The following is an 18,985-nucleotide window of genomic DNA, read 5'->3' on the forward strand; positions in this document are numbered from 1 at the left end:
TAAAAAAAAATTATACAGGGTGTAATATTTAATACGAATCCCTAAATTAATTTTTCCAAAACCAGTCCTGGAATTTTTTAGTTTAGCTAATACCAGTCGAATGCTTGATAGTAGTGTACTGTATCATGCAAAAATTAAAAAAATCAAATGAGCCGTATAAACACTATAGTAAAAGGAAATAAATGGTTAATTACACAAATCACCCTGTTAATTAATATAGAAGAGGAGTTGACATTTTTTAGTGGCCACATGATATGCTCCCTGAGGGACTCTGCATATGGTAGAAGTATGTAAAGTTCCTCATGACTCACCCTGTATATTTTAAGGAGTCGATTATGAATATGCGTTCAGCAATTAAAAAAGAAAATTTTCCTTTAAGATTAATTTTGTAAAAGTCCCGAAATAAAAAAAAGTACGAACATAAAGTGTTACTCAGTTTGTTAAGATTCTAGATTTAAATACAAAAAATACGAACCTAAAGTTTTACAAATACTATATCAATAAGTTACCTTTGCCAGTTTTTCCTCGGTTTTTGCAATAATCGTCTCGTAGCTCTCTCTATGCGAGAAAACTTTCCTAGATTGTATCTTTCGATGAAAGGACCTCTCCAATAATGGCCTTGACACCTGCCTTCCTAGAATCGAAGCGATATCTCCAAGAGCTTGCGAGTCGATTTCCACTTCTTGGAGAAGAGTCTCCCACGTATGAAATAACGAACTGGGACATGCCGGTCTGAAAATAACAAATAAGCAAAATTGTTAGATTTTATAAGTGCTTTTCAGTGTAAGATAATTGGCAGTATCACATTATTGAAAAGTCGAGAGTTGGTTTCAGCAGAAATTGTTATCTAACATAGGCAGATCCAGGTTAGTTAGTTTAATTGAATGTCGAGTTTCCTTTATGAAATCGTTGCATAAAGTTTTTGGTGGCGTAACAATGTAGGATTAGGTAACTTTTCTATGCTACCTTGATACATTATAATCTTATTGTAATAAAACAAATAAAAATATTGGAAAAATATCAATTCTTTAAACAAAAATATTAGTAAGTAATTATTATGTAAAATTAGTAGTAGTAAATAATATTATGCACATATACACGTAGATGTACTACGATATGTAATATCATTATATCTGACTCGGCAATCCTTTGTAGATCTTGTCCAGCTCGCAGAGAAGTCTCCATTTCCGTCGATTCCTAGCAACATATCCTTAAATCGTACGGTCTTCTTCTACATAATCAATCCGTCTTCTACGTAGTCATTCTTTACTTCTTCTACCATCTGAGTTTTAAAATGCCAATCTCTTTATGAAATCATTATCTGACATTCTAGCAAAGTGTCCAGCCCATCTTAGTCTCTGAGCTTCTTCCTGCAATCTGCCTTCTATTAGAAAAGACATAACCCCCTTGGAGAAAAAGGTACAAAGTAGTAACTCCATCAGCTGTTGGATTTTTTTATCGAGCATACTATTTCTCGCGTGGTAAACAGCAGTATCTCACACAATTGTTAGTTATTTTATTTGACAGAGAGTTTTACTTGTCATATAGTTGACAGTTCTTCTTCTTAAAGTGCCCTCTCCTCAATGGAGGTTGGCTACTACAATTTTAAAATCTTCTCTATCTTCAGCTGTTCTTATTAGCTGTTCAAAATTTAGCCCTGTCCATTGTCGGATGTTTCTGAGCCACGATAGTCTTTTCCTTCCTAGGCCTCTCTTTCCCTCGATTTTTCCTTTCACTATAAGTTGGGCATATTGGTACTTATTATTTCTCAGTATGTGGCCTAGGTATGATGTTTTTCTAACTTTTACTGTGTTAAAAAGTTCTCTTTCCTTGCCTATGCTATGCAGCACTTCTTCGTTTGAGGTATGCGATGTCCATGAAATTTTGAGCATTCTCCGGTAGATCCACATTTCAAAGGCCTCCAATTTATTTACGGTTGATGTTTTTAGGGTCCACGTTTCAACTGCATATAGAAGAGTCGACCAGACTTAGCATTTTGATAAACGTAGTCAAATTTCGAGTTTTATTCGAGAATCACAAAGCAGTTTTTTTATTTTTTCGAAAGATTTTCTGGCCTGTTCTATTCTCGAACTTATTTCTAGATCAGGATTTAGGCTACTATCGATCCAACATCCCAGGTACTTAAATCTATTGACCTGTTCTAAAATGTGCCCATTTATTGTGCAAGGTTGAGGTACGTTTTGGTTTTTTCGGATTGACATCACTTTGGTTTTTTTAATGTTTATTTTCATACCAAATTGCTCACAGGTCGAGTTGGTCTTGTCGATGAGTCGTTGTAGACCTACGTCGGAATCCCCAATTAACACTGTATCATCGGCGTATCTGATACTGTTGATATTTACGCCATTCACCTTGACTCCATCCTTGGAATCCTCCAATGCTTCTTTAAATAGAAACTCGGAGTAAAGATTAAACAGCAGAGGCGACAGAACACATCCTTGTCTAACTCCCCTCCTAATTTCTACTTCTGCGGATGTGGAACCTTTGATCCTAACTCTGGCGTTTTGGTTCCAGTACAAGTTTTTTAAGAATTTGATGTCTTTTCCATCTAAACCGACTTCTTGCAAACGTTCTAAGTTGACAATTGCAAAAATTAAAAGCAAAAATAAATTCTGACGTCTCTTATACTTTGGCAAATTTAAAAAACATGGTTGGATCGAGGATATGTGTAAATGTGGAAAAAACAAAAGCTGAAAATTTGCATGTAAGTGGTAAGTGAGGTTAACCACCAGGCGGGCGTGCTTTTAAAAATCACAAGAATGGGCGCGCGGCGCAGATTTTATACCGCAAGCAGAACAACTTATACATATTTGTAACATACATATACATATTTATTTTTAATATAAAGTTTTAAATCCTCGTAAACTTGAGATAGTTAACTAAAATAATTTATTTTACAAAAATACAAAAATAATTGTATTCCTCAAAAAAGAACATTTTTTCCTAATATTCCTCTTCCTCCAGCTGCGTAAGTACACAATTTTGGTAGGTGGTAGTTATAATGTTATGCCTCTTTCATAGAAAATTTTTACATATATTTTTGTCATCTTTGGTAATGTAGAATAAATAATCAAACTTCTGGATTTCAATAAAATCCGGATTTTAAAAGTATTCATCTCCGATGTCGCTGTTGTATAATTTCTTCAACTTCACCTTTGTCTTAATCGCTTAAGTTCACTATATCCTCGATATCTGATAAATTATCAACCAACTCTTTTACCGCTGTGGTTGTCAAATATTTTTGAAAATTTTTGTACCTGGAATTCGTTTCTTACAACTAATACTTTACTACAACTATCTCTAAGATAATGGACTACATTTTACCACAAGAAAATTTTTTTTTCTAAATAAAAAGTAATAAAACAGATACAATTCAAAACTAATTTTACTTACATCGTCGGGCGCGCTGTGACACGGAATGCCGTAAAAACACCTATTACTTCACCGTCTCACTGACAACTAAATAAATGATATAGCGATGCGGTATGTGCGTCGTAAGTAGCCTAATATACAGTATGTTCCAACGAAACTGACCCAGAAACTCAAAAACTAAGAGTTACTTTAAAATTTAAGAAAACACATCAATCTATATTGGGAAGGTGACGAGTTTTCTTGCAAAATTTATGTCCTTAAATGCAATCCTTATTACCCCGCATTAATCCCCCGTTTTAGTTTAAATAGCCAGTGTGGTTAATTTTTTTCTCTACACGACAATCTATTTATTTTGATTTACGTAACAACTTTGAAGATAATTTTAAATTTAACTAATTTGTTGATTAGATATCAGTAATAACAAGAAAAACATAAAATTTCACCAAATTAACCAATTAAATGTTATTATTTAGATTTGTTAACGACTGATTAATCAGCGATATTATTGTAAAGGCATACAAAATAAGATATTCTAGTGAAGAAAGGATAGAATTAGTTAGGCTATACTATAAAAATATTTAGTGTGCTAAAGCTAGGGCAAGGATCTTTAACACGAACCACCCAGAAAAAAACGTAAGTTACCAATACGTTAAACATTTAACTGATAATTTTAAAGCTGCAGGTGACGTTAATGACACAACTGACCGTCGAGTGCAAAATGAAGCAGTTGAAGTGGCGGTATTGGGTCATGTACAAACGGATAATCGACATTCTATCATACAACTATCTCATACATCTGGTGTATCAGTATCTCTTGTGTATCTTATTATAAATCCCATAAATTTCACCCTCATAAAATACGATTTCTTCATCAATTAAACGAAGATGATCCTGCTTGTTGACTTCAATTTTGTGAAGACTCTATTCAAATCATAAATAACAACCAACATCGATTACACAAGACGTGTTATTCCTACGAGTATACTTTTATGTTAAATCTGTAATATGGTTACTTAATAACTTTTTCATTCAAAAGCATTTAAATCTTAGGTAATGTTACTTAACATGTTTTACGACCGGACCCTTCATTTATTAAAATATTATATACAATCCTTGCTAAAAATGTATAAAAATAAGTAACATACATATTAATAAAACAGTCATATGTAGAAACAACCTTACATTTCCGCAGGATATTCTCATATTTCCTCGTTAAATTCAATTCGACTTTTTATGGCGGATTGCACGTAATAACCCCCAGCGAAAATAATAAAAAAATAAGCACAAATCTTGCTGCGTTGTTACTATTGTTTGTTTAAGGAGGATGGGGTTCGAAAAATGTATTTTATTTGCTGAATTGTTCGTTCTGTTGGATGGGGTCGAGTGCGAAACAAAAAAAAAAGCTTTGGTATTTTCTAAATAGTAATTTGTTTTGTGAGCAGACTTTTTACACATACAGGTATATTTTGTTTACAATAACGTAAGTAATCATTCAATAAATGTATTTGATTATTCTCAAAAAAGCAGAAATTTGAGTATTTTGCTTCTTGATGTTTATTTTAAAGATCAAAAATACTACTTGTCAGGTTATTTTAATTAAGTATTAGATTGGACAAATAGTTTTAATTTTAATTTAGCAAATTGCCTGTTGTTTTATTCTTGAGGGTTTCTTTTATTATTAGCTCATTTTTTGAAATGCAGTTATTATCTTCGCTTTGTACGAAATACACATGTTTAATTCATCGTTTTCTCGTTTAATTTTAATTAAAATTTTAACAAACGAATCACCCCTTCGGGCACTTGTAATTTTCTTTATAATTTTAAATTTGTTAAATAGGATGCAAACGTTTAGGAAATTATTTATTAATTTAAAGATTTCCGCGTGGAAGAATTATTTGAGAAGAACTCTTTTGAATAATATTTTCGTATTAGCCTCTTTGAGATACCTTTGGAAACTTGCCACAATCCGTTGAAAACTGATTTACTTCTAAATTCGTTTGCAATTGATCATAACCGTTTTAGCTCGGTAAAAATAATAAACGTTTTTAAATATTATAGTATTGTTACGATAAATATCCTGGCCTAAAATAACTATAAATATATGATGACTAATTCTGTTTTGTTGTAGAAATTTCGGCGGAGGATCTAGAACCAAATTATGGTGAATGAGCCCGGTCTGAGCTTCTGGTTCTTTCGATGCGAGACGACGCTGTTCTCGAATATCAGGATTTCATATATAATAACCAAACTTTGATTGAAGAAGACAGTTAAATCTGAAGACTCGCGCCCGCGATTTAATTGTCACGTTCGCCTTTAAATAAATTATGTATTATTGAGTAGTTAAATAAATTAATATAAGTTATCGTGCTTTTTAATAAATTAAAATAAGAACCTTTTAATAAAGACATTATAAATTGAATAAAGACAAAAGACAGCAGTTAAATAAATATCATTTCATTGGTGTCAGAAGTGGGATCGAACATAAATTAGACTTATAATAATAATACAAGTGAATATAAAATAAATTGTGTAAATGGCTACGATTTATGAGCTGACAGTGACTAATTTAAGAAGACATCTTGAAGACAGAGAATTAGCTTCTACCGGAAAAAAGGCTGAGTTAGTCCAACGACTAAAGAACGCTTTGCTAGAAGAAGGACTAGATCCAGAGACTTATATATTTGAAGATGCTGTCCTCTCGTCGATTTCGAAAGTTTCTGGCGATATTTTGAAACTAGAGAACAAAGTTTCTGGTGACATCGCATCATTGGAGAACAAAGTTTCTGACGATATTTCGAAAGTTTCTTCTGATGTAGCCAAAGTTTCTGATGATGTAGACAAAGTTTCTGGCGACATCGCGTCATTAGAAAACAAAGTTTCTAACGAGATTTCGTCTCTGGAAAGTAAAGTTTCTGCCAACATTTCTAAAGTAACTTCTGAGATGTCTGCCCTGGACGATAGAATGTCTTCGTTAAAAAATCAAGTTGCTGCCGATATGTTGGCCTTCGAAGAAAAGATGAAAGAGATGGAAAGGAAGATGGAGGAAACAGGGACAGCAGAGAGAGAGAAATGTAAGTTGGAGACACGGCCGAAATTTGAAGGAAGTGGAGGTTCTATTCATGTTAAAGTCCCAACTTTCGACGGAAAATCATCATGGAACAACTACATGAAACAGTTCGAATCAGCCGCAAGAGCGAATGGATGGTCTGAAATAGAAAAGGCTGTAAACCTGACTATCGCTCTTCGAGGAGATGCCTTAGATGTGCTTCAGACCATAGCCGTAGAGGAGAACGATGATTTCGAACAACTGAAGAAGAGGTTAAATATGCGATATGGCCACGAACATTTGGAGCATGTATATCAGTCGCAGCTTAAAAATCGTAGACAGAAGAAAGATGAGGCTCTTCAAGAATATGAGGTAGATATTGCCAGATTAGTACGATATGCTTATCCAACAGCTCCCGAAGACATGATGGAAAAATTGGCCGTTCAAACGTTTATTGATGGTCTTCGTGATTATGAAATGCAGAGAACACTGCGATTAGCTCGTCACAAGACGCTGGTTGATGTCCTCTCCGCCGCCCTCTAATACGAGTCAGCTACGCAGGCCTCTGGCGGGTACAGTAAAGTTAGGACTGTAAAAGAGGAAGGAGATGAAGATAAACTTGACCAGCTCGTTAATATGATGAAAAGCATGACATACAAGAAAACGAAGACCATCAGATGCTGGAATTGTGGCGAAATAGGACACGTACGAAGCTCCTGTAAGCACCCTAGGTACGAGGGAAATCAAGAAAATCACCATCAGGAAAACTAGAACGGGTCAGCCTTAGGGGGGCAGCTTCGACCCAAAACTTTTCCAAAGACCCTCTCATACTAATAGCTTCTTTGAAATGTCGTGAAGATAGTGTATATGTAGATGGAGACATGAATGGTAAAAAGCATACGTTGTTGGTGGATACCGGAGCGACCAGAACCATTATACGCCCGACAGTTATAAACAGCCGAAAGAAACTGTTACCAACGAGGTTGCGACTTCGGACCGCTACAGGTGAAAATGCCAACATTCATGGAGAAATCCAGATACAATTAGGAGTAGAATTGGAGCAGAAAAGTTCGTCCATACTGTTATAGTTGCTGACATCGAAGAGGATGTTATATTAGGAATGGACGTAATGATTATGCATGGATTCCAATTGGATTTTAAGAATAAGGTAATCAAAGTTGGCCACGAAGAGGTATTTCTTCATCCACATAATGACAACACTGTGCAAGCAGCCATTACAGAAGATACAGTCGTGCCTGCGAGAAGCGAAACGATCATAGTAACGCGACTACAGGGAATTGTAGACGAAGGGACACCTGTTATGATGGAGCCTTGGAACCACGACGATGAGGTTGGCCGTGGAATCATAATTGGAAAGGAATTGGTGACTTCGGCTAAAGAAATTCCTGTGAGACTTATCAATGTCAACGACTACCCAGTGACCATCAAGAAAGACACAAAAGTAGGAACTTGTGTACCTGTGACATCCATAATCCGTCAGGCGACAACATCTGATAATTCCAACGACAAATTCGACCAAATGGTTGCAGTTGCAGGACAGTCTCTAAATCAGATGGAGAAAAGGAAATTAAGGGAATTTCTTCGGCAGTATCGTGATATTTTCGTACCGAAAGGAAGAAAGACGGGAAGAACTACCGTTGTTAAGCATAAAATTGGTACTGGTAATGCTAAGCCAATTCGTCAAACAGCTCGACGATTACCACAGGCGAAGAGAGAGGAAGCTGAAACGATTGTTCAGGAAATGAAGAAAGACGGGGTGATAGAACCTTCTACGAGCCCATGGGTCTCTCCGGTGGTCCTGGTTAAGAAGAAAGACGGAACGACGAGGTTCTGTGTGGATTACCGTTTGCTGAACAACGTTACCACGAAAGATAGTTATCCTCTGCCTCGGATCGATGACACATTGGACACATTGGCTGGAAGTAAATTGTTTTCTACTTTGGATTTGAAGTCTGGATACTGGCAGGTAGAAATGGACCCAGTAGATAAAGAAAAGACAGCCTTCACCACAGGATCTGGATTGTGGCAATTCAACGTTATGCCATTTGGACTTTGTAATGCTCCTGCGACATTTGAGAGGCTTATGGAAAATGTGTTGAGAGGGTTATCTTGGAAAACATGCCTGGTTTATTTAGATGACATAATCGTATTGGGGGAGACATTCGAAGATCATTTGAGGAATTTAGAAAACGTTTTTAATCGACTTAAAGCTGCTCAATTGATGCTAAACTCCAAGAAGTGCCAGCTATTTCAAGGTAAAGTCAATTATCTGGGTCATATAGTCAGTAAAGAAGGAGTGGCCGTGGATAAGGGAAAAATTGATTCCATTAAGGAATGGCCAAAACCAACTGACAAACATCAAGTGAAAAGTTTTCTTGGACTATGTACTTACTACCGGAGGTTTATTAAAAAGTTTGCATATATCGCTAAGCCATTAACGCGACTTACAGAGGAAGCAAGAGAATACCGCTGGGATACAGACTGCCAAAATGCCTTTGAGACCTTAAAAAAAACATATAATAACAGCACCAATTTTAGGGTATCCACTGCCAGAAGGAGAGTTCATCTTAGATACGGATGCAAGTAACGTGGGAATTGGAGGAGTGCTGCCTCAGATTCAAGGAGGACAGGAACGAGTCCTTGGATATTTTAGTAAAGTTCTTTCAAAACCTGAGCGGAATTATTGCGTCACGAGAAGAGAACTTCTAGCAGTAGTTAAATCAGTAGAGCACTTCTATCAATACCTCTATGGCAGAAAGTTTCTAATCCGAACCGACCATGCCGCCCTTAAGTGGTTGATGCAGTTTAAGAATCCAGAGGGTCAGATAGCCGGGTGGATCGAACGACTCCAAGAATACGATTTTAAGATTGAGCATCGGGCCGGAGTTAGCCACAGAAACGCTGATTCTCTTTCCAGAAGGCCATGCCCAGCAGAGTGTTCCCACTGCAACAAAACGGAATCCAAGGAAGCAGCAGTGCTAAGAACGACGATTGTCAACGACGACTGGACGCCTACTAAAATAAGGGAAGAACAAGAGAGAGATCCAGTTATACAGAAAATCCGAAAATGGAAAGAAGAAAACCGTCGACCACCTTGGCAGGAAATATCAAACCTATGCTCAGTAGTTAAGACGTATTGGGCCCAGTGGGACTCATTTATCATCGAAGATGGCTTGCTCAAACGAGTCCTGGAAAATGATAACGGTTCAGAGAAGAGAAGACAGTTGGTGATCCCAAAGCAGAATAGCCGAAGTACTTCGTCAGTTACACGACAGTCCATCGGGAGGGCATTTTGGTGTAAGGAAAACCCTTCAGCGAATTCGGGAACGGTTTTATTGGATGAACAGTTCCAACGATGTAAAAGACTGGTGTAAGAAATGTACTATTTGTGCCACGAGTAACGGGCCTTACCGAAAAAGGAGAGCTCCTATGAGACAATATAATGTTGGAAGCCCGTTTGAAAGAATAGCTTTGGACATCGCTGGGCCATTTCCAGAAAGTGAAAATGGAGGCAAGTACATGCTGGTAGTAATGGATTACTTCACTAAGTGGGTCGAGATTTACGCACTTCCAGACCAGAAGGCCGCCACCGTTGCAGATAAGTTGATCCAAGAATATATCAGCCGATTTGGAGTGCCTTTGGAGATCCATAGTGACCAAGGCAGGAACTTCGAAAGCGATCTATTCCAAGGAATATGTGATAGACTAGGCATGAAGAAAACAAGAACTACCGCGTATCATCCGCAATCGGATGGTATGGTAGAACGAATGAATAGGACAGTTGGCAAGTATTTGACAAAGATGGTGTCCGATCATCAGCGAGACTGGGACCAATACCTTCCGTTCTTCACAATGGCCTACAGATCTGCTGTTAACGAATCAACAGGTCAGACACCAGCCAGAGTCCTATTCGGACGCGAAATGCGACTACCTTGTGATCTAGAATTTGGGTGTCGACCTGGAGAAGATGTAGCAGGTGAAGATTATGTGATCGAATTACGAAGAAGAATGGACGATGTACATGAGTTGGTCCGTTCCCACCTTCAGATCGCTAGCGACCGAATGAAGAAACGGTACGATACACAAGCCGAAAAGGGTTGCTTTAAGAAGAACGACAAAGTCTGGCTGTATAATCCCAAGAAGCGAAAAGGTTGTTCTCTCAAATTGCAGCAGTTTTGGGAAGGTCAATGCCTCATCGTGGAGAAGATCAACGATGTCATTTACCGAATAAGCAAGATTCCGAGGGGAAAGCCGATGATAGTACACCATAACCGCCTGGCGTCTTTCGAAGGTGACCATGATGTAGATGAAGAATTGGAAGTAAACCAAGTCCAAGATGTGTCTGACCTCACGTTTGAGGAATTCATGGAGGTACCGGTAAAGCGAGACATGGTGTTACCACTGAAGAAAAGCAAGATCTACTCGCGCTCCCCGCTGACTACTCGCTGGCCCTTACCATCCCGGCCAGTATCAAAGACGCACCAGGGTTAGCATCCGTCTTTCGAAGGAAGTGTGGTCGAGTTGCAGAACTTCAATGCCAGGTGCCAGCTCCCGGTAAAACCTTGAAACTCCAAGATGCATCACGTTACCTTTTCTACCTGGTAACAAAAGACACTGCCCGTGACCAACCTACCTACCGAGATGTATGGGAAGCCTTACTTCAATTGAGAGAGCACGTACTAGAGTCCGACGTGCAAAAGTTAGCCATGCCAAAGTTGGAGTGCCGCCAATTAGATTGGAGAGTTATCCGAAATATGGTGGAGGAGATCTTTAAAGACACCGAAGTCCAGGTGTTAGTCTGTTGCAATCCGCATAGTTACGGAGAGAAAACCGTCCCTTGTCATTTTTATACAACTGGAAGTTGTAAAAGAGGGTCCAGTTGCCGATACCAGCATACAGTTCCGGTTCCAGTCCCGACAAGGTTTCAGGAGGAACCATATTTTAAGAGGGGGGCAATGTTACGATAAATATCCTGGCCTAAAATAACTATAAATATATGATGACTAATTCCATTTTGTTGTAGAAATTTCGGCAGAGGATCTAGAACCAAATTATGGTGAATGAGCCCGGTCTGAGCTTCTGGTTCTTTCGATGACGCTGTTCTCGAATATCAGGATTTCATATATAATAACCGAACTTTGATTGAAGAAGACAGTTAAATCTGAAGACTCGCGCCCGCGATTTAATTGTCACGTTCGCCTTAATATAAATTTTGTATTATTGAGTAGTAAAATAAATTAATATAAGTTATCGTGCTTTTTAATAATTTAAAATAAGAACCTTTTAATAAAGACATTATAAATTGAATAAAGACAAAAGACAGCAGTTAAATAAATATCATTTCAGTATATTAATATAAAATGTAATAATAAAAAATATTAAATTTAATCGTAACCCTATTGAAAAAAACAGTAGGTATACCCGTATTATAGTAGATGTGAACGACAAATTCATACAAGTGTAACAAAGTGTTATTATTATTATTACTTCCCAGTTTATTATTTTTAAAATATACCAGTAATATATGGTAATACAGGCAAGTTTTTTCCACTAATTCAAAATATACAATAAGAAATTTAACTGAAACTTAAGAGAGAAGTTAAGGCTTTCTGGTTTATAACGATATGTTTCCTTAATTAAAATTTATACAAAAAGGATTACAATTCTTCAAAACGTTTTCGGTCCAGTCAGACCATCATCAAATAAACCTGGAAGTATATTTCCACTTTAAAATAACACAAAAATAGGTAGAACTTTGACTGTTAAATTACTAAAAATGTGTAAATACGAAACTAGTCGTAAAAATCTTTGAATGAAATAACAACTATGGTTAATTGTAATGGTAACATTTTCGTTTCACTCCGTATATAAAAAAATACCGAAAAAGATTTTTAATCTTTTTGCGTCCCTCAGATTAATAATATAAACATTTTCGAGTCTGTTTATAATAAACAACTGGCTCTTTCGATTGATCTTGGTTTCGCCTAGATATTTAGGCAAAAAATAAACAGGAACCTTTCCGCGTATGTTTACAATGATTTAGGAGGATGATGTCACTTCGCGATGGGACACTGTACAAAGCGGAAGTTTTCATTGTGGAAGTCCGAAGAATTTCGATATCACGAATTTGATAGTGTAGCGATCAGGGAGAACAATTTAGGGTCGGAATTATCGTTTTCAGAAAGTTTTGAAAACCGGCAAAATTTTCCCTTAATACATGAGTTTTGCTAAGAGTAGGGTGATTTGAGCTTAATGTGCCATGTGACAATCTTTGCAATATGAGTTAATTATCGTCGTTGTTGTTGTTCTTTTTCTTCTTCCTCTTTATAAGCAATTCTGCTTGTTCATTGGCCGATTATTACCTCTATGGAAGGTTGTCACTCCACATTTTGCGCGATCGTCCGATAGTTCTTGTGCCGATTAGTGACTTTTGCTATTTTGGCGACACGGGTCCCCTCCATTTTGCTTATGTGGTTATTCCATTCTTTTTGTCTATTTTCTGTCCATTCATTTGTACACTTCTTCTTTTTAAGTGCCATCTCTGCGACGAAGGTTGGCAATGATCACGGCTATTCTGACCTTCGAGGCAGTTGCTCTGAACAATTGCCTTAAGCAGCAACCAAACCACTCTCTCAGGTCTTCTTCATACGCTTCTCCTGCCCTCTACTTTTCCTTGAATTGTAAGTCTCAAGATTTTGTATCTTTCGCCTCTCATCACATGTCTGAGATATTGCAATTTCCTTTCTTTTATTGTATTTTCCACTTCCCTCTCTCTGTCTATTCTCCTTAACACTTCTGTATTTATCTACGCATGGAATCCTTCACAATCTTCTAAATGTCCACATTTCAAACGCGTATAGTCGATTTATTGTATTCCGGTTTAATGTCCATGATTCAGCTTCATAGTAGAGTACACTGTGTACATAGCATTTAATTAGCCTTTTTCTGAGGGTTAATGTAAGATCTTTGCTGCATAAAATCTTTTTCATTCTCACAAAGTTGGCACGTGCTTTTGCAATTCTGACTCTTATTTCTGCAGTATAATCATTATTTTCTGTGATTATCGTTCCCAAGTAAGTATATCTTTTTACTCTCTCAATCTGCTGGCCGCTTACCGTTAATAGTCCGTATTGTCCACTATATCTTAATGTTTTGGTCATTATTCTTTATTCTTTTTAAGTCTTCCAAGTTGTCGGCTATTATGACTGTATCCTCGGCATACCTAATGTTGTGTGTGTGTGTGTGTGTGTGTGTGTGTGTGTGTGTGTGTGTGTGTGTGTGTGTGTGTGTGTGTGTGTGTGTGTGTGTAGATAGTGGATGGCATTAGAACTTGTCTATTTGCCACAGAATATTTGTCTGTCTCCTGTCTCCTTTACCAAAGCTTCTTGTACGATTTCTTAGAATAAGCATTAAACAATAACGGCGACAGTATGCAACCTTGCCTGACCCCTTTTTTTTATCTTCATTTCTTCTGAGACGTCTCTTCCAATTTTCACATTTGGTCGTTGGCTGTAGTATAAATTTGATATCAATGTTACATCCCTCACATCCAGATCCTTGTTTTTGAGTACTTCTATAAATCGGTCATGTTTTACCTTATCGAATGCCTTGTTGTAGTCTATAAAGAATACATAAAGATCTCGAATAACATCCAAACATCTTTGGGTCAGCACGTTAAAAGAAAATAGTGCCTCTCTTGTGCCCATTCCATTCCGAAATCCAAACTGGGAATCACTAATATCCATCTCCAGCTTAGCATGTATTCTATTATGAACGATTTTTAGCAGTGTTTTTAAGCTATATGACATTAGACTGATCGTTCGATAATCACTACATTCTTTGACATTTACTTTCTTTGGTAGATAAATAAATGTTGATGTCAGCATTTTACGTGGAATGATTCCTGTGGAATAGATTGTGTTCAATAGTTGGACACAATTTTGGAAATTTATACACTACGTTACATTTTCTTCTAATGTCTTCACTTGTCTTTCGACCTCTCAGCGTATTTCCTGTAATTCTTCTCAATCGTTTTGTTATAAGCTGTATTCTGTGACAAGGTATTTAATAGCAGCGTCCTGAGGGCTAAGTGGGCCGACATGGTTTTAAGAAGATGAGAAATTTGAGATACTGAAAAACAAAGAATATAAAATGAATAGACGACTTAAGAATCGAGAATTAATTGTGGATGATATAAAAAGAAGAATAAAAACAAACAAAAGTATAAAGTATATACAGTGATGAGTGCCTTAAGAACCGGTAAAATAACGCAAAAGATAGAAAACATAATACGTTGTGAAATAAAAAGAGATGAAAGTAGTAGAGGTGGGATATTATAGATAGAAACCTCTAATTTACATTAAATTACATTAGGACTATCGATAGTTTCCGACCTTTAGACGTTAGCTTATGAGCTAGTTGACTTCAGTCATAATATTACAAGTATGACGTCGAACATTAACATTTTTTAAATTTCGCATAAAGTAAAAAATTATTGAAGGCAATAAAGCAAATGTAAGTAAACAGTTTAATTAGTAGTAATTTGATAATTAATTCTGTGTTGACGAATACATAATAACAAGCTATGATAATTCTGTATTGAGAAGAGTGTATGCGACGTCTCAAATCATAGTTTATTATTGATCAATATTTTAATTTTGGATAAAACAATACTCCTACTTAAACTGTTTTACTTACATTACGTGATACGTATTACTATGACTGAAGTCAACCAGCTCATAAGCTAACGTCTAAAGGTGGGCAATTTTCGATAATTCTAATGTAATGTAAAGTAAATTATAGGTTAATATCGATAATTTCTCACCTCTACTACTTTCATCTCTTTTTATTTCACAACGTATTATGTTTTCTATCTTTTGCGTTATTTTCCGGTTCTTAAGGCACTCATCCCTGTATATAAGGGAATCCCTTCGAACATAAGAATACATATCAGAAATGTTTTTGTTTCGATACATCTAATCTGATTAATATCTTGTTCTCATTGTTATGATGTGCATACACATATTTTTAAAGTATCTGTTACTAATACTTTAACAAAAACATCTTAAATATGTAAATTACACTACCAAAGGACCAAAGTCGCAAATACCCAATAAAACGTGGTTTTCATTGAATAATCCTAATATTTATTCAAAATTGGCAATTTAAATATAGCTAAAACATTTTGAACTGTGGATCATGAATAGCGTTTACAACAGCCCTTCATGTGGTGTTATTAATCATTTAATTATAACTAGAGTTATGGCAATTACCAGATGACATTTTTTATTTTGAATTTTAATTGGAACGTGGCGATCTGTGTTCTAAAGTACACCATTAAATTTTTATGCTTGAATCAGCAAAATCACGGATAAATGTGCTCTTTTAATAGACAAGCGGAAAATTAATATAACTAAAAATAAATTTAGGTGTTGGTAAATAAAAAAAAATGTAAGTAAAAATAAATATTTGTCTTGGAAGAGAAGATATGAGTTAGAATTTTCAAAAAAATATAGATAAATAGTCATCAGTAAGTAATTACAAACGTAATCAGGTATAAATTAAAACAAACATAAAATTTAATCCACAAAATAAAAAATAAAAAGCAGGGTAAAAAATATAAAGGTATATATTGTCTATACTGTAAGAACTGTCTTTGAATGAGTCAGTTTAATAATTAGTATACGGGATCAATTTTTTTATTTATTTTATTATTTAATGTTGTCCAAACCACTGAGGTTATAGACGACAACAATGGAAAATACATAATCAAACAAAGAAAAATGTTATAATATTAATTACATACTAACATAAAAGAAGATTGATATATTAGCCCAGTCTGGTTAAAAAAAAGGTCGAAAAATGTTTCGCAGATATCTGAAGCTTTTAAGTCATAGGTGGGGGTTACTAGATGAGGAATAGATGAAAAGGTACTCGTATTTTTACCTTGCGTTTTTTTTTAAACAATAATTTTGGTCCCAATTTGATTTTTTGCCTTTCCCGAGTGGTAGACAATGTATCCATTGCTCTCGAATATGTTTGACCCTAGCCATTTGGTCTCGCAGATACCTAGGATAGGAATGTCTAGTCTGGCCATTTCCAGCTGAATATTGTGTAGCTTTGCGTCTTCAAACATAGTTGTAACGTTCCACGTAGCTATCTTGTGGACTTCCACGACACGGGGTTTTAGTGGGTTTACGACCTGAGAGGCCCCGTGGTCTGGTTGTGATCTTCCTCCCCTGCCGGATCTTGGATTCCAAAGTCCACGATCATTAAAAGTATGCATACTCCTTCTTCTGTCATGGGAAGCTGTACTAGAGATATCTACAAGGATCTTTAATGTAGTGGTTTCTTCTGGCCTTCAACATCCTGATGCCATTGACAATTTCTTGGTTCCTCCGCCTTTGAGACCGATTTCTCGGTCTCAGGACAACAAAGTGCCCTATCACTCACCAACTCATCCGCTCGAAGCCGTTGACCAGTAAGTGGGAGATTGTTTATACCGACAATCATTCGGTTTATCTGTAACCCTAGACAAGGGGTCCTTACAGGGTGCTATCAGCCGGGCCAGCTGAACCCTATTCCTCCTCTTTTATCCGTACTTGGGACCGGCTGTATCAGGTGTAAAGCTACTCAGTTCACCCCACATTTAATACAGGCAGAGTTTTAAGTTATTAGGCAATTTGCAAATTTTGTGATTAATTCATTTTGATAAAATTTTTTTCTATTTTATGAACATGTGTAACTTATTCTTTTACCTGTTATACCAATAGAAAATTACAACTTGTTCCTTAACCAAAGACCTACTTTTTTATTTTTTATTATCTCCAGTTTTTTAGTCTTATTTTGATTTTATCGATTATTACTCTTTCACAGAAAGCAAAAAAACCGAAGCAATCAAACTCATTGCCACAACTAATTACTACCTCGTATGATTCGTTTCCTGTGATTCACTTAACTGTTTCCAAATTGAAAAAAAAAAATGTCAACCTCAGCCAGTTTTAAATTCGTCCCAAAGCGTAATTAAACTCTACCGTTTTACCGTTTGCTTTAATAATTTGTTTTCGATTTCGCCATCGGAAAGACTGTTTATAGCTAACTGACAGGCACAGGTAGTAGATGTGAATAGCGTTTTCCCCTAATGAACATGTTTTTCATTTTCGTTCTTCGGGAAACTTGGATAAGTGAATAAAACGATTTTAATTGAGTTCTTTGTTTCCTGCAGTGTTTCTCCCATAAATTAGGTTTACGCTAAGTGAATGAAGTTGCAGTTAAAAGGTTTATGGCTGTAAGGTGGATAAGATTTTGCTTATGGAACTTGATAATAGCTTGCACAATCTAATGCTTTATTATTTTAATAATAGCTGGATAACAGAACATTTTTTAATAAACGTAGATGAGAGATATTGAGTTTTAATATTTCTGCCGGTATTTTATAATACCATCGACTTTAAACGTGTATCTAATTTCTATTTTCACGAGTTTCATATCTCATATTTCCATCGTGTTCGAATAATTTCCAAATACTTCTATGCACTGATGCTCAGTAAGTTTAATAATACATTGTTGTCTACAGTGAACACAACCTGGCTTCATTCGTTTCAAAATGGCGGCTAGTAGTTTAACAGTCATCACAACGACGGAATTAAATAAATTGAAAAAGAACGAATTTGAAGACATTTAAGTTAATTTTAAGTTACCAGTGACAGTGAAGAACATTTAGTTAATAAATTATGTAAGTAAACTTAGAGATAAAGCTACGAACTTAATAAACAGTGATAAAGAAGAAAAATTTCATGACACGAGTGAAAATTTATCTTGTGATTGTGGAAGACTTGGAAAAGATTATGACGCTATTTAAAAAGAACTTGAAATCGTAAGTAGACTTTCATATCGACTTAAAACCAGAACTCAAAAACAAGAAGAGTTAATATTATTGTTATAACTACAAAATACTAATTCAATTTTGCAACAAATCATACCTAGAAATCTAAGTTCCTCAACGTTATCTAAAACTTAATCATACAGTGGTAATTTTGAAAGATTTGCAACAATTTGATGTTTTCGAGAAAAGCACATTACTTTGATATTAAACGTAGAAAATTTCAGTCCTGTTGTTTTAGACCATTCTTGTAGGGAATTAATAGAAAGTTGAATAATGTTTGATGCCATATTAAGATTCTTATGATAAATATAGATTACGAGGTCATCTTGTAGCATTTGAAATATATTGAAATCCCCTCGTATATGTATTAAATTGAAATCCCCTTATACATGCATTATAATAACGAAGAATTTTTTCAATGTTTCTTAGTTCGTATCTTTCAATTTAAGACCCAAATAATATTTCGCTCTTTTCACGTCGCCAAGTCGATAATAAATCATTTTATTGTTTGTTTATGTCACAGGCGCAAATTCTTCGATATTTCTTTGTTCAAACCGCCCGATATTGCGTTTTCAAATTAACAATTTACGTCTTAATTTCCATTGTGTTTTGTTTATACCCAAAGTGCTTTGATTATTCTA

At 35.8% G+C, this 18,985-nt stretch overlaps 1 protein-coding gene across 7 annotated transcripts in view; it reads right to left on the reverse strand.

Moving 5' to 3' along the window:
- Nucleotides 1–18,985, reverse strand: part of Stacl (SH3 and cysteine-rich domain-containing protein) — a 707,685-nt gene that overhangs the window by 326,045 nt on the left and 362,655 nt on the right. For all 7 annotated transcript variants that reach the window (XM_072525277.1, XM_072525271.1, XM_072525272.1 and 4 more), the window contains one exon: nucleotides 510–732. In XM_072525277.1, coding sequence (XP_072381378.1) covers nucleotides 510–732 — 223 coding nt within the window. The remainder of the gene's footprint in view (nucleotides 1–509; nucleotides 733–18,985) is intronic.

The sequence above is a fragment of the Diabrotica undecimpunctata genome, chromosome 3 (assembly GCF_040954645.1).
Source record: "Diabrotica undecimpunctata isolate CICGRU chromosome 3, icDiaUnde3, whole genome shotgun sequence".
In the NCBI taxonomy this organism is placed as follows: domain Eukaryota; kingdom Metazoa; phylum Arthropoda; class Insecta; order Coleoptera; family Chrysomelidae; genus Diabrotica; species Diabrotica undecimpunctata.